Raw genomic sequence first — 27,254 nt, 5'->3', positions numbered from 1 at the left:
AACGTACCGCTACGGGTGGAGTCTCGCAAGCTGTCCCAGAAATACATCGGTCCCTTTAAGGTTGCCAGGAGAGTGAACCCCGTTACATATCGCCTGCACTTACCCAGATCCCTTAAGATTAATCCCACGTTTCACATTTCCTTATTAAAACCTGTTGTCTTTTCTCCCCTTGTCCCGGCAGGCATTATACGGTCCATTATACGGCTTATACGGTCCATCGGATACTGGATTCCCGCCGGGTGCAGCGGTCCTGGCAGTATCTGGTGGACTGGGAAGGCTACGGTCCCGAGGAGCGCTCCTGGGTTCCTGCCAAAGACATAATGGGCCCTGACCTCATTCGACAGTTCAGGGCCCTCCACCCCGAGAAAGCTGGTAGGAACGTCAGGAGCCGTTCCTAGGGGGGGATTCTGTCAGGATTTGGCCAGGATTGTTCCGGTTTTGGCCACTAGATGCCCCCATTGTGCTTTTTTGACCCTTTTGCTTTCCCTTGTTTCCAGTTATTATTTGCACCTGTGCCTCGTCTCCCTTGAATGTATTTAAACCCTTAGTTTTCCTCAGTTCTTTGCTCTGTGTTTGAATGTTAGCACCCAGCCCCAGCGATGCTGTGAACATTTGTTACTCCAGTTGGACTCTCTTGTGGTACTCTGTTTTTATTCTCGTTTATTTATTTTTGATTATCTTTTGAGGCTTTTTTCCTGCTGTACCTACCACCTTGTGGATTTTCCTTTTCACTTGGAGGATGACCTTTTTCTCTTGGAATTACTTTTGACGTTGTGGATTTATATTTTTGCATGAAGTACTTTCCTTTTTACTTTATTAAAACATCGTCTCAAGTACTGCTGTGTCTGCCTCATCTTCTGGGTTCTGCTGACTATTAGTGGCTCAGTTTGCTAAGTGACTGTTTCTCACACCGGAGACCCGAGTTCGTAACCGGGTCCTGACATGTGTGAAAATGTTTGACTGGTACTGTATATTTTAAGTGGTCCCATTTTCATGAATTTGATTGTAAGCTTGACTCCCATTCAAAAACAATACAGGACTTGCACCAGGAAGTAGGCGGGACTTTCATAGGGTATTGGAAGGCTTGGTGAAGCTGTTACCATGCTTCACCTATCCAGTCCCTTCAGATATGCAAATGTTTTCAGTCTGACTATAAATCATATTATTGACAGATGTTATGTTGATTGTCTCTGAATGAAAATATTCAGGAAAGTATCGATCTGCATGTTACCCACGTATCAATTGTTCGCCACTCTGTCTTTCGATATCTTCAATGCAAGTAGGTTTTTGTCTCATCCTGAGATATCATGTTCACTTGCCAACACCCAATCAGGAAATTAAACCTTGAGTTCAGAGGCATTTTTTATAGCACTTACCACTGTAGAGAACAACTGTTTTCCTGGAGCTGAGCCCTACTCTTGTGATGCACTGTTCTAAAATTTTATTCATCGGCAGAGTGGGTAGGGCAATGACTCACTACGCTATGCCTGGTTTTGGTATGGTGCACATAGTAAGCATAACTCTGTAATTTCATAGTCTATGGCCTTATGTCCCACCTGGGACAAAGTGGAATCTGTAAGTATAGTAAATCACAGTATACAGTATGATGATGATGATGTAGTGGAGGGGTTGATGGGTAGAGGTAAGATGCCTGCCATGTAACAACTGTATGGACACACAAACAAAAGTTGAAATAACAGAAATACAATGACTTTTCATTAAATTAAAGATAATTAATCAACTTTTTGAGAGATCGCAATAAAGTTCAAGCCTTTAAAAATAAGAACACCTCAGTCCCCCTTCATTACACAGGTCAGTTGGATACAGTAGGAGATGGCAAATACTGATGAATGGAATCTCTTGATTCCATTCATTTTTCCAGAGCTCTGTGTGTGTGTGTGTGTGTGTGTGTGTGTGTGTGTGTGTGTGTGTGTGTGTGTGTGTGTGTGTGTGTGTGTGTGTGTGTGTGTGTGTGTGTGTGTGTGTGTGTGTGTGAATGCATTAATTTGTTGAGTGTAAGTGTATGTTTTGCAACTATTGCAGGCCTCTGTTTCTTTTCTCTTTGTAAACCTGGTTCAGCCTGTTAAGGAGGAGTGGTGTGTACTTCTCTTATTCATGACCTCTCACTCTCTTCGCAAGTTTCGGTTGTCACCAGCCCTGCAAATGTGTATGACATGTCCCTCTCCCTGTGAAAGGGTTCAGGGTGGGGGTTGGGGTGGCACTGAGGAGCAGGTCTAGGTGTAGTCTAACCTGTTCTCCAGCTCAGGTGGTGGTCAGAGAAGGCATTTAACTGACAGATCCTCTTAAATTGACAGAACAGCTGAGGTACAGAGGAGACAACATTGCCTGGGCTTTTGGAGGACTCTAAGACGTTGACAAGGTGAGTCCTTCCCATCCTATGCCCTAATCCGATCCCAGCGAAGCCCCAGCATACAAAGATGAGCTTTATAAGCCTTCTGTTGCCATTAGAATGTGATATTTAACATTGTCGTTCGTGCTGCTGGTACAATGGGAACTTTGTACTCTTTGTAACTCTTGTATGTAGAGTACAGAGGCCTAACAGTTGTTCATCATGCTGTGTTGAAACTAGTAATGGATTTATAGTTTCTGCAATTTTATGAAATTCTTTTAGTTTTATATTTGAAATGTTTTGCTAAACAGATTAAATGGTCCCTCATGAAATTGCCTTGACTTAAATGTAAATGAGCAGGTGAAGGTAGTAAATCATTTGATTCGTGTGCCCCTGCGACTTGATTTGTGTGATATCGACATTTGTGGGTGGATGTAGGGTCATATTCCAGTAATGTATTTTGCCACATGGGTTATTGTTGTTGGCTGATTGTTAATGAACTTGGCGTCACCCTGAAAGATAGTTTGTCAAAATACCTTGCCCAGAACTGTAGATTGATCAATGATTGGTGAAGTGGATTTTGCTAGTGTGGTACTATTCATCAAACATATAGGGCTGGTTTTCCAGACGCACATTAAGCCTAGTCCTGGAATAGAATTCTCCATTGAGATTCTCCAGTTGAGCACGCTTTTTAGTCCAAGCTTAATCTATGTCATGGAAACATGTGTATTGTGTCTTTTATAGTACCCTTGTTACTTAATATCTCTGAGGTGTTGCTGTTGCATTACGTTCTTCATAGTGGTGAGATGAGAATGAAGCCACCATAACATGATGAAAAGGTATACAGCATTTCAATCATTGTCTCATAGAACTAATTTTACATATTTAATGTGTTGCATACCAAGCCAAGCCATTCATGCTGTATTTTTGCTGGTCTATGAAGCCACAATTATAAACCCACAACTATTGACTTGCTTCAACTGCATTATATCTTCTTTTACTTCTAATATTTATCCTCAATTGAAAAATAACTTTTTTCCTTTTCATGAAACAGAGAGACCGGTTAAAGTTGTAACTAAACTTATGTGGCTTCATGTTTTACATTTTCACAGAAGGCATTTGTGGTGGTGTAATAATGTATTGTTTTGATGCCAATATCATGACACTCATAATTCCACTTACACCATTTCTTCTTTCTGACATGCTGCCCACCCAAACCCTCATTATCACAATGCAGGTGAATGTATTGACATTCATTGAGAGTAGTGTGTGTGGCAGTGTGTGGCTGTGGTAGTAGGAATGGCATGTAAGCTAGCATGTGTCTCAACCAACTGGTTTGCAATACATTCCCCTGAGCATCCTGGCACGGGGCCATGCCTTGGATTCCTGAGGCGTGAGGCTGTAGGTGGGTGTCGCTGTCACTCTGTCAGTCTGGCAGCAATAAATTAAAGGCAGAGAGCTTTGACAAGCTTTAGCGTGGATATGAAGTATTATTGTCATTATAAACATTAAGAACACCTTCCTAATATTGTGCTACACCCCCCTTGCCCTCAGAACAGCATCAATTTGTCAGGGAATGGACTTTACAAGGTGTCGAAAGCGCTCCACAGGGATGCTGGCCCATCTTCACCCCAATGCTTCTTACAGTTGGTTCAAGTTGTCTGGATGTCCTTTGGGTGATGTGCCATTCTTGATACACACAGTAAACTGCTGAGCATGAAAAACCCAGCAGCGCTGCAGTTCTTCACACAAGCTGGTGCGCCTGGCACCTACTACCATACCCTGTTCAACGGCACTTACATGTTTTGTCTTGCACACATACTGTCACGGTCTTCCTCCTCTTCATCTGAAGAGGAGAGGCGAGAAGGATCAGAGGACCAAAATGCAGTGTGGTATGTGTTCATAGTGAATATTTAATTAGAGAAAGTACTGAACACTGCAACACTATACAAAAACAATAAACCAATGACAACCGCGAAGCTACAAATGAGACCTGTGCTGACACAAGCCACTAACATAGACAATCACCCACAAACAAACAGTGCAACCCAGGCTACCTAAGTATGATTCTCAATCAGAGACAACTAATGACACCTGCCTCTGATTGAGAACCATACTAGGCCGAAACATAGAAATCCCCAAATCATAGAAAATCAAACATAGACTGCCCACCCAACTCACGCCCTGACCATACTAAATAAATACAAAACAAAGGAAAAAAAGGTCAGAACGTGACACATACACAATCCATGTCTCAATTGTCTCAAGGCTTGAAAATCTTTCTTTAACCTGTCTCCTCCCCTTCATCTACACCGACTGAAGTGGATTTAACAAGTGACATCAATAAGGGATCACAGCTTTCACCTGGTCAGTCTGTCATGGTAAGAGCAGGTGTTCATAATATTTTGTATACGTAGTGTATAGTATTGTCCGGCTATTCCCAAACTGGGGTATGCTTACAATGCCGTTGGGGGTACTGCCCCCTTATTAGTGAAAGCACCGAACAACAGACAGAGAGGTTGGACAAACGAAGAGGCGCAAATATGATGAAAACTACATTGATTTGGGGTTCACTTATATTGGGAGTAGTGCCTTTCCTCAGCCATAGTGTGTTATATGTGCAGAAGTACTAGATCACAACTCGATAAAACCTTCACTCTTGTGCAGACATTTAGAAACTAATCATGACAATTTGAAAAATAAGCCATGGGAGTTTTTTGAGCGAGAATTAAGACAACTTTCAAGTAGTAAGACATGTATAAAAGCAACAGATACCATTAATAAGACTTTGACTTGGCCATTCTAACACCTGGATATGTTTATTTTTGAACCATTCCATTGTAGATTTTGCTTTATGTTTTGAATCATTGTCTTGTTGGAAGACAAATCTCCGTCCCAGTCTCAGGTCTTTTGCAGACTCCATCAGGTTTTCTTCCAGAATGGTCCTGTATTTGGCTCCATCCATCTTCCCATCAATTTTAACCATCTTCCCTGTCCCTGCTGAAGAAAAGCAGGCCCAAACCATGATGCTGCCACCACCATGTTTGACAGTGGGGATGGTGTGTTCAGCTGTGTTGCTTTTACGCCAAACATAACGTTTTGCATTGTTGCCAAAAAGTTCAATTTTGGTTTCATCTGACCAGAGCACCTTCTTCCACATGTTTGGTGTGTCTGCCAGGTGGCTTGTGGCAAACTTTAAACAACACTTTTTATGGATATCTTTAAGAAATGGCTTTCTTCTTGCCACTCTTCCATAAAGGCCAGATTTGTGCAATATACAAATGATTGTTGTCCTATGGACAGAGTCTCCCACCTCAGCTGTAGATTTCTGCAGTTCATCCAGAGTGATCATGGGCCTCTTGGCTGCATCTCTGATCAGTCTTCTCCTTGTATGAGCTGAAAGTTTAGAGGGACGGCCAAGTCTTGGTAGATTTGCAGTGGTCTGATACTCCTTCCATTTCAATATTATCGCTTGCACAGTGCTCCTTGGGATGTTTAAAGCTTGGGAAATATTTTTGTATCCAAATCCGGCTTTAAACTTCTTCACAACAGTATCTCGGACCTGCCTGGTGTGTTCCTTGTTCTTCATGATGCTCTCTGCGCTTTTAACGGACCTCTGAGACTATCACAGTGCAGGTGCATTTATACAGAGACTTGATTACACACAGGTGGATTGTATTTATCATCATTAGTCATTTAGGTCAACATTGGATCATTCAGAGATCCTCACTGAACTTCTGGAGAGAGTTTGCTGCACTGAAAGTAAAGGGGCTGAATAATTTTGCACGCCCAATTTTTCAGTTTTTGATTTGTTAAAAAAGTTTGAAATATCCAATAAATGTCGTTCCACTTCATGATTGTGTCCCACTTGTTGTTGATTCTTCACAAAAAAATACAGTTTTATATCTTTATGTTTGAAGCCTGAAATGTGGCAAAAGGTCGCAAAGTTCAAGGGGGCCGAATACTTTCGCAAGGCACTGTATGTGCATCCTTTCAAGCACACCCTTCTCATTAACCTGTGGTGAGTTATTCACAATTGTTGATGAACAAATAAGGTTTGTATACGAGCTCTTTGTCACCTCCCATGAGCCGGGTTGTGACAAAAAATCACACTCGTTCTTATGTTTAAAAATGTATCGTATAGTGTGTGTGTGGCAAGCTTACAGTGATGTCAAAAAACAACATTTTAGAGTGTGCTGACCCTGGTGCTGACCCTGGTACGCAGCTGGAGGTTGAATGTTTGAAGGGGTACGGGACTATAAAAGTTTGGGAACCACTGTATTAAAGAATTTGGCTGTACATCCAACCGGCCTCACAACCGCAGATCACGTGTTACCACGCCAGCCCAGGATCTCCACATCCGGTGTCTTCACCTACGGGATCTGGAGGTTGAATGTTTGAAGGGGTACGGGATGATAACAAGTTTGGGAACCACTGGTATAGTCCAATTTCTATTTTGGTTGGTTGTTGCATGTTATGATATGATAACTCCAGTATTGATGCGAGAATGTAGTAATAATGTAATATGTAGTATTGTTTAGAATGATAGTTGTCTTCCCCTTTATTGAAATGAGTGGCATTCCTAGGCCATAACACATCTTTTGTGTGATGAATTGTTTATCATTTTGTATGAGTGGGGTTAGGGATCTTGAGATGTAGCAAAAGTCTAGGAAAGACTATTCAGTTGTAAGTCTGACCAGAGAGATGCATTAACTCGGTTCTAAAGTGTTGTCACCTGCATAAAAAGTAGTTTTACTTCAAAGAAGTGGTATGCGTTTTTGTGTGTGCACGCATGTACATGCATGTGTGGATGTTTCACCCAATGGGCTCGGAGAGGATGTGGTTTCCTGCTAGCTACACCTCTAAAAAGTTGCACCAGTTATATCAACACATGCAGATATTATTATAATGTGAGGAAGTTTTGTAATTATACTGAACAAAAAATAAAATAAAAGGCCACTAAAATGTGCACAGATATCTCAAGTTTTGAGGGAGCATGCAATTGGCATATTGACTGCAGGAATGTCCACCGGAGCTGTTGGCAGATAATTTCATGTTAATTTCTCTACGATAAGCCGCCTCCAATGTCATTTTAGAGAATTTGGCGGCACGTCCAACAGGCCACACAATGGCAGACCATGTGTAACCAAGCCAGCCCAGGACCAACACATGCAGCTTCTTCACCTGCTGGATCGTCTGAGACCAGCCACCCAGACAGCTGATTAGACTGTGGGTTTGCACAACCGAATAATTGCTGCACGAACTGTCAAAAACCGCCTCAGGGAAGCTCGTCTGCATGCCCGTTGTCCTCACCAGGGTCTTGACCTGACTGCAGTGTGGCGTTGTAACCGACTTCAGTAGGCAAATTCTCACCTTTGATGACCACTGGCATGCTAGAGAAGTGTGCTCTTCGCGGATGAATCCCGGTTTCAACACTCCGGGGCAGATGGAAGACAGCGTGTGGGCGAGCGGGTTGCTGATGTCAACATTGTGAACAGAATGCCCGTAGTGGTGGTGGTGGTGAGGTTATGGTATGGGCAGCCACAATCAACAGCCTGATCAACTCTATGCGAAGGAGCTATGTCACGCTGCATGATGGCAAATGGTGGTCACACCAGATACTGACTGGTTTTCTGATCCACGCCCCTATCTTTTTTTTTTTTTTAGGTATCTTTGAAGAATAGATGCATATCTGTATTCCCAGTCATGTGAAATCCATAGATTAGGGCCTAATGAATTTACTGTAACTATAACTCAAAATCTTTGAAACTGTTGCATGTTGTGTTTATATATTTGTTCAGAGTAGTAACTACAACAATTCCACATTTTCATTGTAGAACGGTACCTTACAATAAAAATAGTTGAAAATATTACGTTGAAATAGATTTTTCATTATTCTGTCACAAAATGATAGGAGAAAATTGTCCTTGAAGATGTTTCAATGTCCATTTTAATGTAGTGCAAGATAAAACCATGTAAGATTGTTTTATATCTGCTTCTTAAACCACATTATTAACTGCACCTCACTACTTTTTTGTTTTTACAGGTTATAGTGAACATTTTTCTTGATATGCTGCTGTAAATATACTTCAGAAATCATGGTGAGTGAAATACTTTATTTATACAGTTTCCTGACATTTCATAACCTTTCATGCTTCCCATTAAAGAGGCAATCTGTGATTGGTACATCCATTTTTTTTACTTTTAAATTAATTATACCCATTGATTCATGAAGAATCTAACTTAAAAAGCTTAATTAGCTTAGTTCCACTGTCATCCCCCATTGGAACCCAACATATATACACGTTTGTTGCTACATTGTTAGTAAACAATTGATTTATAAACCAACACTAGCTTTAAACCATGTTAAAACTATACTTTTTATATCATGGTTGGTCAGTCCTTGCATCCATTGCTCTGGCAATGAATTTGAGAGTGGTTTCATTTCTCTAGCCTCACCCCTCAACTTTTTTACAAAAACAGTGTTTGAAATCCAGATTTTCCCTTTAAAAGAACAGAAGCATTGAGGAAGTATGTTCTCCTAAAAACAAGCTATCTATCCTATTGGAAATCAGATCCTAAAACCATGCAAATATTGTCTTACCAGAGTCTTTGAATACTGCTCACATACTAATGTAACTGTTACAAACAGTTGATGCTTAAACTTCATGATAGTGACTACAATTGATTTGATTTAATTGTATTTCACTGTTGACATCTTAGAATGGGGAAAGTCAGCAAAGACGTTATTCCGAAAGCTTGGTCCTGGAGGATTCAGACAGAGGAGGAGTTGTCATCACTGGAATCACAGACCCTAGAGTCACTAATAAGAGTGGCTTGAAAGAAGGTAAAGTGTCACAGATCAGTTAATTTCTGCAACAACAAAAAACATTCTTAATTATAAAATGTAAAGCATATGTACGTTTTGTTATTGGTTGTACATACAGTGGGGCAAAAAAGCATTTAGTCAGACACCAATTGTGCAAGTTCTCCCACTTAAAAAGATGAGAGAGGCCTGTAATTTTCCTCATAGGTACACTTCAACTATGACAGACAAAATTAGAAGAAAAAAAATCCAGAAAATCACATTGTAGGATTTTTAATGAATCTATTTGCAAATTATGGTGGAAAATAAGTATTTGGTCACCTACAAACAAGCAAGATTTCTGGCTCTCACAGACATGTAACTTCTTCTTTAAGACCCTCCTCTGTCCTCCACTCGTTACCTGTATTAATGGCACCTGTTTGAACTTGTTATCAGTATAAAAGACACCTGTCCACAACCTCAAACAGTCACACTCCAAACTCCACTATGGCCAAGACCAAAGAGCTGTCAAAGGACACCAGAAACAAAATTGTAGACCTGCACCAGGCTGGGAAGACTGAATCTGCAGCCTGGTTTGAAGAAATCAACTGTGGGAGCAATTATTAGGAAATGGAAGACATACAAGACCACTGATAATCTCCCTCGATCTGGGGCTCCACGCAAGATCTCACCCCATGGGGTCAAAATGATCACAAGAACGGTGAGCAAAAATCCCAGAACCACACGGGGGGACCTAGTGAATGACCTGCAAAGAGCTGGGACCAAAGTAACAAAGCCTACCATCAGTAACACACTATGCCGCCAGGGACTCAAATCCTGCAGTGCCAGACGTGTCCCCCTGCTTAAGCCAGTACATGTCCAGGCCCGTCTGAAGTTTGCTAGACAGCATTTGGATGATCCAGAAGAAGATTGGGAGAATGTCATATGGTCAGATGAAACCAAAATATAACTTTTTGGTAAAAACTCAACTCGTCGTGTTTGGAGGACAAAGAATGCTGAGTTGCATCCAAAGAACACCATACCTACTGTGAAGCACGGGGGTGGAAACATCATGCCAGGATGAGGACCAGGACGACTGATCCGTGTAAAGGAAAGAATGAATGGGGTCATGTATCGTGAGATTTTGAGTGAAAACCTCCTTCCATCAGCAAGGGCATTGAAGATGAAACGTGGCTGGGTCTTTCAGCATGACAATGATCCCAAACACACCGCCCGGGCAACGAAGGAGTGGGTTCGTAAGAAGCATTTCAAGGTCCTGGAGTGGCCTAGCCAGTCTCCAGATCTCAACCCCATAGAAAATCTTTGGAGGGAGTTGAAAGTCCATGTTGCCCAGCAACAGCCCCAAAACATCACTGCTCTAGAGGAGATCTGCATGGAGGAATGGGCCAAAATACCAGCAACAGTGTGTGAAAACCTTGTGAAGACTTACAGAAAACGTTTGACCTCTGTTATATACCCTTTGTTGGCAATGACAAACTATTGAGATAAACTTTTGTTATTGACCAAAAACTTATTTTCCACCATAATTTGCAAATAAATTCATAAAAAATCCTACAATGTGATTTTTAGGATTTTTTCTCTCTCATTTTGTCTGTCATAGTTGAAGTGTACCTATGATGAAAATTACAGGCCTCTCATCTTTTTAAGTGGGAGAACTTGCACAATTGGTGTCTGACTAAATACTTTTTTGCCCCACTGTATAAGAAAACGACAGAGACATTTTTTAAACCCTCCATTTCTTCTACTGTTTTAGGCGATGAGATTGTCGCTGCCACCATACATCTTAACCACCTTAATAAAGATGACCTGATGAAAATACTTAAGATCATGGAGCCTTATGAAGACAACATGAGTTTTGTGACAAAGCCGGATCTGAATGCCAGCGTCAGTCTCAGCTCACTGGACAGTGGTCTCAAAAGTCCCGGGGATGTACGTTTCAGAATCAAATTTACTTCATGATTTATGTCAGCAGTCATTACACTATGCTCAAGGTTCTTTTTAATTTCTGAACAATTATATTAATAATGTATTATGGATCAATACCTTAGTATTTGTCCATTGACTACCACTTAATTGCTATTTGATTGTCTACAGATGCTCAAAGATACCTACAGCAGAATGCAGCGAGCAGTTGAGGCACCATCTATTGAGGTTAATGGCCTCAATGGACAATTAAATGCAGAAGGCTGGTTGAAGAATGAAATCAATGGTCCCGCTTTGAATGGGGTATTGCCCAATGTGACATTGGACACACCTGGACCTGATGGAGGTGCAAAGTTCCCCACCATTGGAATGTCTGGACCAGTAATGAAAGGAGCAGATCAGGAAGGCACCCTCACACACCCTAAAGTCAGTCTATCAACACCAGAGTTCAGCACTCCAGATGCTTCACTTGACTTGGAGAAACCTGAGGTTAAGACAAGTGGATTGATGTACAAGCCTCCAAAATTCAAAATGCCTCACTTCAAACTACCACACGTAAAAGCCAACGCGCCAAAGGGAGATGTGAATGTATCAGCAGATTTAGAAGGCCCTGGTTTCAGTGGAGAGCTAGAGAAACGAGACCTGAACCTCTCATCCCCTGATGTGGAAATCAAATGCCCAGATTTGAATGGGCCAAATGCTGTCTTGAAAGCTCCAGCTGTTGACATAGAGGCTCCTTCTGGCAAATTCAAATGGCTTACTCTCACAAAGCCCAAGTTTGGATTATCTGGACCAAAAATGAAGGGACATGAAGTGGACATAGATGCTGACCTGTCTGCACCTGACATGAATCTCTCCACTCTAAACATTGATGGAGAGATAAGCGCATCAGATGTAGACTTGAGTATACCAAAAGCTGAGGTAGATCTGCAAGCTCCAGATATCGACATTGAGGCTCTCTCGAGTAAATTTAAATGGCCTCATTTAAATAAACACAAATTTGGTCTTCATGGGCCCAAAGTCAACTCCCCTGGTGTGGATGTTAAGGCAGATCTGGAGAAACCAACAGTTGATCTTTCTGTCCCAAAGATTGAGGCTGAAATGAGCAACCCAGATTTAGAACTGAATTTACCCAAAGCAGACCTCAGCAGCCCTGAGGTAGATGTGAAGGCCCATGTTGTTGATATTCATCCTCCCACTGGGAAACTTAAGTTCCCAACACTCAAAAAGCCCAATTTCAGGCTCTCTGGACCAAATATAAAAGCTCCAGACATTGATGTTGATGCAGATCTGAAGGCACCTGACCTCAGTCTCTCTGTCCCTGAAGTTGAGGCAGGGCTTAACATGCCTGATTTGCACACCAATTTGCCAAATGCAGATATCAAAGGCCCTGAAGTAGACCTGAACGCATCAGAAGTGGACATTGAGCCCGTTTCAGGGAAATTAAAATGGTTTACTCTAAAAAAAACAAAGTTTGGTCTCTCTGGACCCAAGGTTAAGGGTCTTGAAGAATTGAATCTCGCCCCTCCAAACGTTGATGGAGAAATAAATGCACCAGATGTAGATCTTATTTTACCCAAATCTGACCTGGAAGGCCCAGAGGTAGATGTTGACACTGATGCCCATTCTGGAAAATTCAAGTGGTTCAACCTAAAGAAGCCCACAGCTGATTTGAAAGGTCCAGATGTAGATCTTCAAGCACCAGAGGTCGACATTAAGACACCCTCTGGAAAGCAAAGATTTCCAACTTTAAAAATGCCCACAATTAACTGGACTGGACATAAGGTGAAGGGACCAAAGCTTGATGGTGATCTGAAGAGAGCAGAATTGGACCTATCAGCTCCCAAGTTTGATGTGAATTTACCAGGAGCAGATCCCCAAGGCCTTGATCTTAACCTCTCCACACCATCAATTACAGCAGACATTGCTGTTCCAGATGTAGATCTTCAGGCACCAGAAGTTAACATGGAGGCACCCACTGGAAAGAAACGATTTCCAACTTTAAAAATGCCCAAAATTAACTGGTCTGGACATAAGGTGAAGGGACCAAACCTTGATATTGATGCTGATCTAAAGAAAGCAGATTTGGACCTCTCAGCTCCGGAGGTTGATGTGAATTTACCAGAAGCAGATCTCCAAGGCTCTGATCTCAACCTCTCAGCACCAGCAATTGAAGGAAACATCGCTGTTCCAGATATCAATGTCAGTTTGCCTGAAGCTAACCTCAAAGGACCAGATGTAGATTTAGACCTTGATGCTCCCTCTGGAAAATTTAAGTTGCCAAAACTAAAATGGACAAAAATAAGAAAAGTAAAAGGACCAGAACTTGATGTTGATCTTAAGACCTCAGAATTAGCTGTTGATGTTAATTCACTTGAAGCAGATCTGAAAGGGCCTTGTCTCAACTTGAAAACAACAGATCTCAACCTTTCAGCACCAGCAATTGAGGGAGACATTGCTGCTCCAGATTTCAATACCAGTTTGCCTGAAGTTGACCCTGATGCTCCCTCTGGAACATTCAAGTTGCCAAAATACAAACTCCCAAAATTCAGTGTAATAGGGCGAAGAGTTAAAGGACCAAACCTTGATGCTGAGCTAAAGGCCCCAAAATTGGATGTCTCTGTTCCTGATGTGGACGTCAGTTTGCCGACTGCTGACATCCAAGCCCCTGTAGTTGAGCTGAAAACACCCGACCTGGACCTTTCTGCTCCAAAGATTGAGGGAACCATCGCTGCTCCAGATTTGAGTGTCAGTTTGCCTGAAGCTGACATCAAAGGTCCAGAGGTAGATCTCGACACCCCAGAAGTTGACCTTGATGTTCCCTCTGGAACATTCAAGTTGCCAAAATTCAAACTCCCCAAAACCAGTTTAACAGGACCAAGAGTTAAAGGACCAAACCTTGATGCTGAGCTAAAGGCCCCAAAATTGGATGTCTCTGTTCCTGATGTGGATGTCAGTTTGCAGACAGCTGACCTCCAAACCCCTGTAGTAGAGCTGAAAACACCAGACCTTTCTGCCCCCAAAATCAAGGGATCTATGGCTGCTCCAGATTTGAGGACCAATTTGCCTGAAGCTGGCATTAAAGGTCAAGCGATAGATCTTAAAGCCCCAGAAGTTGATCTTGATGCTCCCTCTGGAACATTCAAGTTGCCAAAATTCAAACTCCCCAAAACCAGTTTAACAGGACCAAGAGTTAAAGGACCAAACCTTGATGCTGAGCTAAAGGCCCCAAAATTGGATGTCTCTGTTCCTGATGTGGATGTCAGTTTGCAGACAGCTGACCTCCAAACCCCTGTAGTTGAGCTGAAAACACCAGACCTTTCTGCCCCCAAAATCAAGGGATCTATGGCTGCTCCAGATTTGAGGACCAATTTGCCTGAAGCTGGCATTAAAGGTCAAGCGATAGATCTTAAAGCCCCAGAAGTTGATCTTGATGCTCCCTCTGGAACATTCAAGTTGCCCAAATTCAAACTCCCCAAATCCAGTTTAACAGGACCAAGAGTTAAAGGACCAAACCTTGATGCTGAGCTAAAGGCCCCAAAATTGGATGTCTCTATTCCTGATGTGGATGTCAATTTACCGACAGCTGACCTCCAAGCCACTGTAGTAGAGCTGAAAACACCAGATCTCAACCGTTCTGCCCCCAAACTTGATGGTGAAGTGAATGTACCAGAGATTAGAATGAATGTACCCAAAACTGATCTCAAAGGACCTGGACTAGTTCTAAAAGCTCCAGATGTAGACATTGATGCCCCTTCAGGCAAATTCAAATTGCCCCATTTTAAGCTCCCCACATTTGGCCTTTCAGGTTCTGAACTGGAGGGACAAAACCTTGATGTTGAGACACCTGACATTAAAGTTTCAGTTCCCAGAGTTGAGAGTCGACTTGAAGCCCCAAAGGTAGATATAGCTCTACCTCAAGCATACCTCAAGCTATCAGATCCTAATGTTAAAAGTGATATCAGTGCTCCAGATGTAAATCTAAGTTTACCAAAAACGTACCTCTCTGGCCCTGAGGTAGAGTTGAATGGTCCTGATCTAAGTCTCTCTACCCCAGAAATGAAAGTAAGTGTCCCAGACATTAAAGGCCCTGATGCCAAGTTTAAAGCTAAAGATGTTGACATTGAGGCTCCCTCTGAAAATCTGCCACATTTTAAGATGCCAAAGTTTGGTCTCTCGGGGCCTAGAATAAAGGGCACAGAATTTAATGCTAGTGCAGATGTAAATACACCTGATGTGGAAGTTTCAGTCCCCAAAAATGAGGGAGAGATTAGTACCCCTGAACTGAGTCTCTCTGCACCTGGCATTGAGGCCAGTGCTGACATGCCATATTTGGATGTAAATGTACCAGAAGCTGACCTCAAAGTAGATGTTGAGGAAGAGGGAGACACTCACAAAAGTACATTCAAATGGCCATTCAAGTGGCCAAGCTTTAACTTATCTGGCTCAAAAGGTAAAGATTCTGACATGGACGATGAGGAAGAATCAAAGCGTGATCAGGTGGAGGTGCCAATGTTTACATTTCACAGACTGCCACAGAACAACAAGATTGAGAGTGCATTCCAAGATGCTGCCAAGGCCCTTGGTGAGGCGATGGACACGCCAAAGCTTGAAGGAGGCCTTGAAACAGCTGGCGTAGAGGTCAGTTTGCCTAAAGTGAATGAAGGACAGAAGGTGACATCACCTTCAGGACTTATTAACATCATGGAGCGGTTGAATAGATTTAAAGCAAAAACACCCACAGCTAATGTCTCCCTACCAGAAGTGAAAGGTGAGCTCCATACCCCTAGCCTTGATGTCAGCTCTACCTCAGACGTAGATAGTTCCACTAAGCTTAAAAGAGGGACTTTCAAAGTTACAAAACCTGAATCTGGGATAGGCCTGGAATACCCTGTAGTGGACTCAGAGGGAAACGATAGCATGTCAATAAGCCTCTCCAATATGCTTGGTCTGAATATCAAAGAGCCCGATACAGATTATTGATAGTTTCCAGTCATGTGAACCGTACACTTGGGATAAACCAACATGATTGTAACTACTTTGTAAATACATACATTTGTTCATGAGTTGACTCCATTTTAAGGATGTGTTTTTTCTCTATGTACAAACAAAACAGAAACATGTAATTATTTGTTTGTCGATTCTCTGATAACTTAGTTAATCCATATGCTACTACATCTATATTCAAACAGTTGACAGCAAAATGAAGGAAAATATGCTCATTGGCTCTGTGTACTCAAACGTATTTAAATTATGGTAATGTTTCCCAAATGCTGTTCACTTGGAAGTTTACTTATTATTATTTTTTACAAATGCCTCAGTATTGTATCTTTCACAATTCAGACATGTTTCACCCATAAAGGAGACAATCTTTATGGAAGCTGTCATCTTCACATTTTAAGCTAAAACAATTGTTGAACAGTGAAATGTAATTCTACTATTAATTTGTTATTTCCTTCTCCAATAAACTACAATATGTCTATATGACTAAATTTATTGATGATTGACTATAAATTATACTGTAATTGACTACAGCAATATGTAACAGTATTATATTACATGGCAGGTTTGAATTCCTGTTTGATTGGATATTCATCACTGAAATTAAAACAAATAAACATGAACCAAGTTGATATAATCATCACACACACAGAAAGCTCAAACTTTCATGGAAGACTTCCTATAGTAAACCTTTTTTTCGTCACTTGTATTTTCAATGTTTCCGTACCTGTAGATTTCCAGTCATTGCGCTAACACTAGTTAGCATTGGTTCACGAAACTACCGCTAATGTCCTTCATACTGCACGCAGAGACATACAAATGGTATCCAAGAGTTCAACTGATGCAAGATTCTCACAGTATCCCTTAAATAGTATTTTAATTGACATGATTAAAGTAAATGATGATATGAGGATATGATTTTTTTTTAAAAGTATTATTGAGGGAAAGTTAATAAGATTAGCAAGAATATGTAAACCATCTAGCTTTTATTTGCTTCAAGTGGGGTTGGGGAGAGGAATTGGAACCACATTCAATATATCTCTGCGTAAGGGCAAATTCCTAATTAGAATTCAAACTGTAGTGAAATTGAAAAACACAATCTCAGCTTCATCAAACTATCCCAAAATAATCAACTCATTAACTATGAATACGAACAATACATTATTTGGAGATTATTCCTATTTTTATGAGACTATAAAGACCAAAACGCAACACTGTCATCTTTGCCATATGATATATACTACATTAATTCTTATCATGGTCACTGTTCTAAAAAAATTACAATTGATGAACAATTCACCCTTTTAATCTCGTTCTCCTTTTCCCACCTCACCTTCTTTACGTGCTGTTGGTTAACACAGCTCTACTTTTTATGCTCTAGCCGCCTCATTATTTTTGTGGGTACACCAACACTTGAACACACAACAATTCAGAGAATGAGGAACCTTTTGAAAAAGAAAAGAATGTGCCGGTTGAGATAATCTGAACTACAGTATTGGTAACAAGTACAAAACGACAATCAGTCCCATTAAGTCCTCAACTCCACAGGAGTCATAACATGTGATCCAGTTGTCTTTTGCACACCAAATCATCTAAAATCCGGGAACCACTGGTTGTTAAATAAATAGGCTTCTGATAACAAATGGTCCAAGTCCCTGTTGTCATTGCTAATTCAATAAAGTGGATAGCGATTAATGAGGGCATATGTGATTAATGAGCATTTTGCCAGCGTGAGGGCCAGTCGTTCTCCATCCAGCGTTGCAGAAGCCGCAGCACATCAATGCGCTGGTAGACCCGGCAAAGTTCGGTGAGCTCAGTGACGGTCTTGTGGTTGTTGCGCAGCAGGAACTCTTGTGTGGGGCTGTGGCACATTGAGCCCTGGGTCCGGTGCTCCAGCAGAGTCAGCTCATCATAGCTCATACCCCAACGGCTCGCAAAGTTCTTCCAGTTCTTGACAGTGCAATGATTTGGATCCAGTTTAAGACGCAGTAAGTCAAGCAAGTCGTTGTCATCCATTAGGTCACTGATCTTTGGAGGTGGAGCTGAGCAGCAGCACTTCTCACATTGGTTGTTCAAGAACTGCAGCTCCTTGGGGAAGTCTAAGGGGTAGGGATTGGGGCAAGGGAGAATGGAATTACCAACAGCCTTGGAAATATACAGTGCACATGAAAATGATTAGTCTACTATTTTGGTACATGTACTGTATGCAAATGTAATGCATCTGTCTTGAAAGATGTGTTGCTATAATCTATCTACAACATGTGTTTGCAAATGTTGTTCAGGGGTATAGTATATATCATGATAAAATGAAAATTACCTGGTGAGATGGAGCCTGTGCAGATGCACTCTACACCATCTTCCACTGGCTGTATGAGGTTGGATAAAACAAAACATTACATTCAGTTCTAATTATAGAGAGGAATTAACTACAATATGATTCAGAATATCTTACAGCAGTGGTTCCCAAACATTTTATAGTCCTGTACCCCTTCAAACATGCAACCTCCAGCTGCATACCCCCTCTAGCACCAGGGTCTGCGCACTCTCAAATGTTGTTTTTTTGCCATCATACAACTAATAATAATCAATAATTTAGCTCTTTATTTAACGATCTTACATATGAAACCTTATTTGTTCATCAACAATTGTGAATAACTCGCCACAGGTTAATGAGAAGGGTGTGCTTGAAAGGATACACATAACTCTGCAATGTTGGGTTGTATTGGAGAGAGTCTCAGTCTTAAATCATTTTCCACACACACATGCTAGTGAGGGCCGAGAATCCACTCTCACATAGCTCACTCAAGTGCTTCGCTATGTCACATTTGACATTGTCCGTAAGCTTGATCATTTGCACACAAAAAATCATACAATGATGGAAAGACCTGTGTTGTCCTTGATAATGCAGACAGAGAAGAGTTCCAACTTCTTAATCATAGCCACAATTTTGTCCCGCACATTGAATAGTTGCGGAGAGTCCCTATAATCCTAGATTCAGATCACAGGAGAGAAAAAACATCACCCAGATAGGCCAGTCGTGTGAGAAAATGGTCAGTAAAGAAAACTTTAGGCTTGTCTCTCAATTAAAAAAAAAAAAAAGTGTCAATACTTTGCCCCTTGATAACCTGCGCACTTCTGTATGTTGTTAAAGCGTTACATGGTCGCTGCCCATATCATTGCATAGTGCAGAAAATACACAAGAGTTCAGGGGCCTTGCTTTAACAAAGTTAACCATTTTCACTGTAGTGTCCAAAACGTCTTTCAAGCTGTCAGGCATTCCCTTGGCAGCAAGAGTGGATGCTGCGGTGTACCCATGTGACGTCGGGAGCAACTGCTTGCACGTGCGTTACCACTCCACTATGTCTCCCTGTCATGGCTTTTGCACCATCAGTACAGATACCAACATAAGCAGCAGCTACGTCTGGCTACATACGGACCATTAGTGTAATTCCCGCGAGAGAGTAACGGTTAATGTGATTGGATGTTAATTATTTGACTAGGCTACCTGTATTTGACATTGTGTTGATATTTCGTTGAACACTAGATGGTTTAATTACATGTTTGGCAGTGAAACGAGGCTGCTCAGGCGAGAAAAAAACCTCACCCAAATGTATAGCCCTGTTGGAAAATATACATGGACGGTTTGAAAATGTGAATAAATAAATATATATATATATATATATATATATATATATATATATATATATATATATATATATATAACATGTGAATCACATTTTTATTTGGAATACCTGCCTTACAGTATTCTAATTGATAGTATTAAAATAACACAACCTTTTTAAACCAACTCACAAACCTTTTCCTATACGGAAACAAGCGATCATTCTCACTCATTAAAACGGTCTTGTGGTTTTGACACCAACCACTAGTTCCAGTTACAAAGGCTCAAACATTACAGACCAGGTCATGACATTTCAGATGCTGGCTTAGCGGTTGGAGTTATCTTTAGTAATCTACAGTTTACAGGAGCATCCTGTCAAGGCTCATCACCACATTTTCACATTAATATGAAACTAACACAAAGAAACTACACTATCTCAGTGTAAGTGAGCCCATCACCCACCTGTCTTATTCTGTCTGAGAGAGGTGTAAGGTAGCCAGGTGGCATGGACCTCAGCTGCAGTGTCACTGTATCTGGAAAGGACAGATAGAAGGTATAGATGAATATTGTACTTTCTCATCAGAGGCCCTAGAAAGGCACATCAGTTGTGTGAACAGATGTATTGAGTTTAGAGCACCTACCTTGAGGTTCTGTGACTTGGACTGGATAGTTGGACTTCAAGGACTAAGAGACACAAACACAAATGTTCAGCTTTGCTACAAAATGACACTGATGGATTCTGATCTTTATAGTGATAGAAATATTTGAAGACAGAGAGATAGCAATTAAAACACAAACTGTGGAGAAAAATTATACTCTGTGTTGGATAGCAAAAAGTGGCTTGTTGCAACTTGCTTCTATATTAGTCCCTGGGCGTAAGAAATCCCAGCATAATGTACTCAACTATGGTTAAATTACTTTACATGGCTATTTTCTGAAAACATGGCTTTTCTCAGTCTACTCAGGCTGAAGAGTTAGCACTCATTTTGTTCTATTCTTTTGAAATTAGAAAACATTCAATTAAATTCAGATTGTACATTTCTTAACACTAGTTTGTTTCTGATGATAGACGGCCATACCATTTCTGCCATGAAGCTACTAGTATCTGTGTCCTCCACTGGTTCAGAGATGATTCTATCTGTCAAGACAAAACAGGGATATTACATGAAGAGAACAATGGAAAGGAACATATTGCAGATGTTATATATAATGATGGCTGATGGAAATGATGGAATGCAGTTTTTCAACTAAGCAAATATCAGAATGAAGAGGATACATTAAATCTGAAATGATTGATTGTCCTGGGTCCTGACATAGTGGACATGGACACACATGGATGAGTTGCAGATGTACAAAGCCCTCAATTTTGGCTTTAAAACATACAGCTAAGTCTAACTGACAAAATATAGGAAACACCAACATAAAGTGTCTTAATAGGGTGTTGGGCCACCACGAGCCAGAACAGTTTAAATGCACCTTGGCATAGATTCTACAAGTGTCTGGAACTCTATTGGAGGGATGCAACACCATTCTTCCACAAGAAATTCCATTATTTGGTGTTTTGTTGATGGTGGTGGAAAACGCTGTATCAGGCGCCGCTCCAGAATCTCCCATCAGTGTTCAATTGGGTTAAGATCTGGTGACTGAGACGGCCATGGTTTACGTTGTTTTCATGCTCATTAAACCATTCAGTGACCACTTGTGCCCTGTGGATGGGGGCATAGTCATGGTAGCCAAAATAATGGCCTACTCAGTATTTTTATACATAACCCTAAGCATGATTGAATTTTAATTGCTTAATTAACTCAGGAACAACACATGTGTGGAAGCATCTGCTTTCAATTTACTTTGTATTCCTCAGTTGCTCATCTTTACATTATTTTGGCACTTACCTGTACCTCTACAAGGTCATTCAGGCTTCCATCAGTCTGCATCATTGTAAGGCTATTGTATGAGACCTGAGGGCTCCAAATAAAGAGCTGCTCTGACTTTTCTGGCCTTTCTTAGGTTACATTCCATGAAGCTGACACTCACTTCGGCTTAGATGGGAACATTGGGTTTGTAAACACATTCAAGTGAACTAAAGACCATTTCCTATAGCTACATTAAGTTAGTGACACAGTTGAAACTGTGCCAGGCAAAGATCTCAAATGAAAACACGTGGGTGGACTTCCTCGTACCAGAGACAACATTTTCAGGGTTCTCACACATTGGTGACGTGAGCAAACATATACACAAACTGATGCACCGTATCCAATTTTACCACAGCAAATGTTATTATAATGGAGCTGTAAGGTCACTCGCACCAGGGGCCTGTCAGTCTGTCATTGATTGAACATATCACCATCAAGAAGGGACATTTTGTCAAGACGTCAAATAACTACTAAAACACCCTCACAAGTTTTGATTGAACAAAATTATTTTCACATTTTCTAGTCATAGATCACGGTCCAGAAACTGTGATCATTTCTGTGCAGGCTACAAACAACTTAATTGGCACACACTGGTTCAATTAATGTTGAATTAAATTACATTGAATCAACGTGGAATAGATGTTGAATTGACATCTGTGCCACGTGGGAAAAGAGTACATTTTGCAGTATTTTCTGCATATTGTCATATTGCAGTATTTTCTCAACTGTTTCCTACATGATTATGATGACAGTGAGACAAGAGAGGACCTGCCAGTTACCCCTCCATATGCCAAGCTCTCAGTAAGATCAATAACAGCAGAAGAGTTAGTGATGTTTTATGCAGTGTCACTGTAATAACCATGTAATTGCTGTTGCATACATAGAAATAGAGTCTCATTCTAGGCCTGCGGTTGCACAGAGTTATGTACAGATCCTTTGGTAATGCATACTCACTCTACCTTGCTCCTTATTAGTGCATGCAATGCTGAGACACATCAGCCCCACATCCCCTACTCATCAACTATAAGCAGAAACCCAGCTCATCTCAGTATTGTTTCTGCTGCACAGGGAATGCAGAGACATGTACCTACTTGCTCAGGAAAAAGTTCAAGAGATGAAATATAAGCCACATCATAATAACGTTAGATCCCTCGAGGCCATGATTCCACAGAGATGAACCTACATTTTCTCCTTTTTGACCACCCATGCCTTTGCTGCTAAGATAAGTCAAGTTTTTAAACATTTAATCAGATCGTGTAACGGTGCATTTGCTCAGCAGTGACAAAGGCACACAAATGGCTTGAGATGAATGGCGTGCTGACGTGCTAATACCTAACTCAATCCATGCAGTTTCTATCTCTAGCACAAAGATGGACAAATGCCTCGTTGCCTCGTCTATGCACGGTGGATGATTGAGGGTTGTGTGTGTGTGTCTGTGCTGGAAAACTCAAGTTCCACCATGCTCAGCACGAAAAATAAGTTATGTGATTTGTTGAGTGAGATGAGGCGTACTTTGCTGACCTAAAGCCTTCGGCTGCTGTAAAGGCTTCGGCTACTGTAAAGGCCTTGGCTGCTATACTAAAATTGACAACGCAATAGTAAGAAATAATAGAGATCTTGTTCTTCAAGACATGCTGATGAGGACAACGTTTCAGTATTAAAAAAGCAGACATTTTTATGAAAGAACCAGAGCATTGTGCAGCAGTGGGGTATTATTGTTCTGCTCATTCAAGTGAAAAGGCATCCTCAAGACCCAACAAATATCTGTTCAAACAGATCACAGAGTAAATGTAATTCATTTGCATGAGCTCAAGGGGTCAGCTCACATTTTCACACACCAAAACAACCATTTACATTTGCAAACATTATTGATTAACCATTTCAAATCATTATAGATTCACAGTGAAAACCAAACATAAAATGTGGGGTTATATTTTTTACAACATTGACGTTTAAAAAAAACAGCCATTTAGGTTTGATTCATCAGGGTGTCCAAAGTCTCAAATTTGAGATAGCATAAAACTGTTATGTTTAATCACGTTAGTACAGTTTGGCATAGCCTAGGCCTACCCTACTCACTTTTATCACTGACAGAATTTTATATTTTCCAACTCCCACACATCTTATACATCCACTGAGAGCAGTGGAGGATACTCAGATTAGGAAGGGGAGGACTATCTTCCTCAGTGAATTTCATAAAAATTAAAATAGTGAAACATTAAAAAAGTTAGCCTTTTTAGATAAAACTATACTAAATACATTCATGTCACCAAATAATTGATTAAAACACTGTTTTGCAATGAAGGTCTAGAGTAGCCTCAACAGCAGCTAGCTTTCGTCCTCCTCTGGGTACAATGACTTCAATACAAAACCTAGGAGGTTCATGGTTCTCACCCCCTTCCATAGAATTACACAGTAATTATGACAACTTCCGGAGGACGTCCTCCAACCTATCAGAGATCTTGCAACATGAACTGACATGTCCACCCAATCAAAATATCAGAGAATGAATCAAGTACTGAAAGCATAAGCTACAGCTAGCACTGCAGTGCATAACATGTGGTGAGTTGTTGACTCAGAGAGAGAAGGACAATTGTTGAACACTTCCAAAATTAAGGAGAAGCGAGAGAAAGAGCTACGTAGCTATATTTGGTTGTATTTTGTCTTACTTTCACTTAGCTAGAGAATGCAGTGAACTGTGTTTGACTGTTATATTCATTCCGCCGAATCTGTTCAAAAATATTTCTTAAACAGAATGAAACTTGGATAAAAATACCTGAATTTGTCCAATAGAAATTCACATTTGCAACTGTTGGACTAATGATTACTCCCTAGATCAGCTAGATGCAGGCAAGAGTGTGCAAGGCAGTATTGAATGTGTCTGTCACCTTGATCACTGAAAAGTCTCTCTTGTAAACTTTCATTCATAGGCTATGTAGTGGCAACCTTGTGATGGGTACAGAGAAATTTAAAGTGTCACGTAGAAGCCTAAACCTATCAATCTTACATTGAGCTGGGTGACAGGGTCTATAGACAATCACACACTACAAAGGGAAAACCCCCCACGTCTTGCTTCCGGACATTAGCTTCAAGATGTCCACCATTGTTCCTGTACCCAAGAAAGCAAAGGTAACTGCACTAAATGACTATTGCCCTTTAGCACTAATTTCTGTCATCATGAAGTGCTTTGAGAGGCTAGCTCTTTCTCTCGCTTCTCTCGCCCTCTACCTTACCTGACACCTTAGACCCATTTCAATTTGCTTACCGCCCCAATAGATCCACAGACGATGCAATCGCCATCGCAATGCACACTGCCCTATCCCATCTGGACAAGAGGAATACCTATGTAAGAATGCTGTGACGATAGCTCGGGAACCTGGGTCTGAACCCCGCCCTGTGCAACTGGCACCTGGACTTCCTGACGGGCTGCCCCCAGGTGGTGAAGGTAGGAAACAACCCCTCCACTTTGCTGATCCTCAACACACGGGCCCCACAAGTGTGCGTGGTCAGCCCCCTCCTGTACTCCTTCTTCACCTATGACTGCATGGCCATGCACGCCTCCAACTCAATCATCAAGTTTGCAGACAACACAACAGATTACCAACAACGATGAGACAGCCAACAGGGAGGAGATGAGGGCCCTGGGAGAGTGGCGTAAGGAAAATAACCTCTCACTCAATGTCAACAAAACAAAGGAGCTGATTGTGGATTTCAGGAAAAAGCAGAGGGAGCATGGCCCTATCTATAGACACGGCCGCAGTGGAGAAGGTGGAAAGCTTAAGGCCAAAAAGATCATCAAGGAAATCAACCACCCGAGTCACGGCCAGTTTACCCTGCTAACATCCAGAAGGCGAGGTCAGTACAGGTGCATCAAAGCAGGGACCGAGAGACTGAAAAACAGCTTCTATCTCAAGGCCATTAGACTGTTAAATAGCCATCACCAGCCGGCTACCACCCGGTTACGCAACCCTGCACCTTAGAGGCTGCTGCCCTTTACACATGGACTTGGAATCACTGGCCACTTTAATAATGGAACACTTGTCACTTTAATAAATGTTTAAATAATGTTTACATACTGCTTTAAATCATCTCATATGCATATACTGTATTCTATTCTACTATATTTTAGTCAATGCCATTCCAACATTGCTCAATCTAATATTTATATATATTTTTTTAACTCCAGTATTTTACTTTTAGATTTGTGTGTATTGTTAGATACTACTGCACTGATGGGGCTAGGAACACAAGCATTTTGCTACAACTGCAATAACATCTGCTAAATACGTGTATGTGACGAATAAAATGTGATTTGATTTGAATGGAATATGAACGACAGCCAGCCAATATGCTGTAATAGAAATAAGGCCATGCTCATAAAAAAAATGTATCATCCTCCCTCATCTTAAACTGCACCAACCACCACTGACTGAGAATAAGGTGCAAGTCCCTTACAGTCATTGATACAGGAAGGGTTTTTTTTTATGTTTGGGGAAATGCCAGTTGTGTGAAGAGAACATTGAAATGGAACCAATAAAATGCAAGTTCTCTGTTATGTCAATACATTCTTACAACTAAGATGTGGAAATATGTATTCAGAAAAAAGTTCTTATAGCCTACATTTAAAAAACAAATCAAAAGGACATTCCAAATTTACAGTCAGACTGTCCGTTTGTAAATTAGTAGGTTGTTCAAAAAGCACACAACCCACTGGGGAGAGACGTCATTCAACGTATATTTTTAACCCACATTTCCCCGTTAGGCGGTCATTGTAAATATGAATTTGTCCTTAACTGACTTGCCTAATAAAGTAATGTGTTGGGTGAAAAACTACGTGTATGTCTTTACAAATATACTAATTAAATCAGTTTTCCACGTTGAATTGTTTGTTGTTGAAATGACGTGAACACAACGTTGATTCAAACAGTTTTCGCCCAGTGGGAAGATGTCATCCTTAACGCATGTTTGAATCTACATTCATCCACAACCAGTAAGAAGCCTATAGATAACATACAAGAGGACCATAAACGACATATCTATATAATTTAAACATTTTAAATACAAGTGCAGACTTACCGAATGGCTCCTTAAACGCCTTCAAGCTATTCATCTTGACACAAATTGACGTACACATAAGAGAAAAGTCCGTTGCACCTAATAGTAAAATGACAACGTCTGATAACAAAATTGATGCGGAATGGCGATACGACTTCGGCGACTGAGTACCCGAGACTGAGCTGAGGGGGTGGGAGGTTAAAGATGATGTAATGATGATGATGCTGCTCAATAGTAGAACAAGTTCAGACTTCAATCATATATGCCTCTTCTCTGATCAGAAGTGTCTCATGTCGAGCAACTTCCCGTACACAATGGAAGACATGTCATGGAGGCCGAAAGACCTGTCTGGAGATTAACCATTTAAGTTCCGCCATTACTACATGACCCAATAACTTTCCTTAGCCGAGGCGATGCTATTGAATACTATATAGCCAAGGAATTATATACAGTCGTGGCCAAAAGTTTAGAATGACACAAATATAAATTTTCACAAATGCTGTTCAGTGTCTTTAGAATTTTTGTCAGATGTTACTATGAAATACTGAAGTACAATTACAAGCA

The 27,254-nt window shown here is 41.0% G+C and overlaps 2 protein-coding genes across 3 annotated transcripts; one reads left to right on the top strand and one right to left on the bottom strand.

Moving 5' to 3' along the window:
- Nucleotides 1-2,253: 2,253 nt before the first annotated feature.
- si:ch211-125o16.4 (neuroblast differentiation-associated protein AHNAK) lies at nucleotides 2,254-16,591 on the top strand. Its single transcript, XM_021610006.2, has 5 exons — nucleotides 2,254-2,380; nucleotides 8,397-8,451; nucleotides 9,074-9,197; nucleotides 10,930-11,105; nucleotides 11,271-16,591. The coding sequence occupies exons 2-5, from the start codon at nucleotides 8,449-8,451 to the stop codon at nucleotides 16,080-16,082; spliced, it is 5,115 nt and encodes a 1,704-aa protein (XP_021465681.2). The 5' UTR covers nucleotides 2,254-2,380; nucleotides 8,397-8,448; the 3' UTR covers nucleotides 16,083-16,591.
- A 380-nt stretch (nucleotides 16,592-16,971) lies between these two features.
- edaradd (EDAR-associated death domain) lies at nucleotides 16,972-27,041 on the bottom strand. Of its 2 annotated transcripts, none has more exons than XM_021610021.2 (6): nucleotides 26,712-27,041; nucleotides 20,802-20,860; nucleotides 20,364-20,406; nucleotides 20,185-20,255; nucleotides 18,418-18,466; nucleotides 16,972-18,199 (listed from the first exon to the last, which is right to left on the bottom strand). In XM_021610021.2, the coding sequence occupies exons 1-6, from the start codon at nucleotides 26,767-26,769 to the stop codon at nucleotides 17,811-17,813; spliced, it is 669 nt and encodes a 222-aa protein (XP_021465696.1). In that variant the 5' UTR covers nucleotides 26,770-27,041; the 3' UTR covers nucleotides 16,972-17,810. The 2 variants fall into 2 exon arrangements, with proteins under 2 accessions (XP_021465696.1, XP_036839848.1); XM_036983953.1 differs by having other exon boundaries at nucleotides 20,802-20,856; nucleotides 26,712-27,040.
- Nucleotides 27,042-27,254: the final 213 nt, after the last annotated feature.

The sequence above is a fragment of the Oncorhynchus mykiss genome, chromosome 1 (genome assembly GCF_013265735.2).
Source record: "Oncorhynchus mykiss isolate Arlee chromosome 1, USDA_OmykA_1.1, whole genome shotgun sequence".
Classification (NCBI taxonomy): Eukaryota; Metazoa; Chordata; class Actinopteri; order Salmoniformes; family Salmonidae; genus Oncorhynchus; species Oncorhynchus mykiss.
The sequence above is the reverse complement of the archived record's forward strand: the minus strand, read 5'-3'. Positions and strand labels throughout refer to the sequence as shown.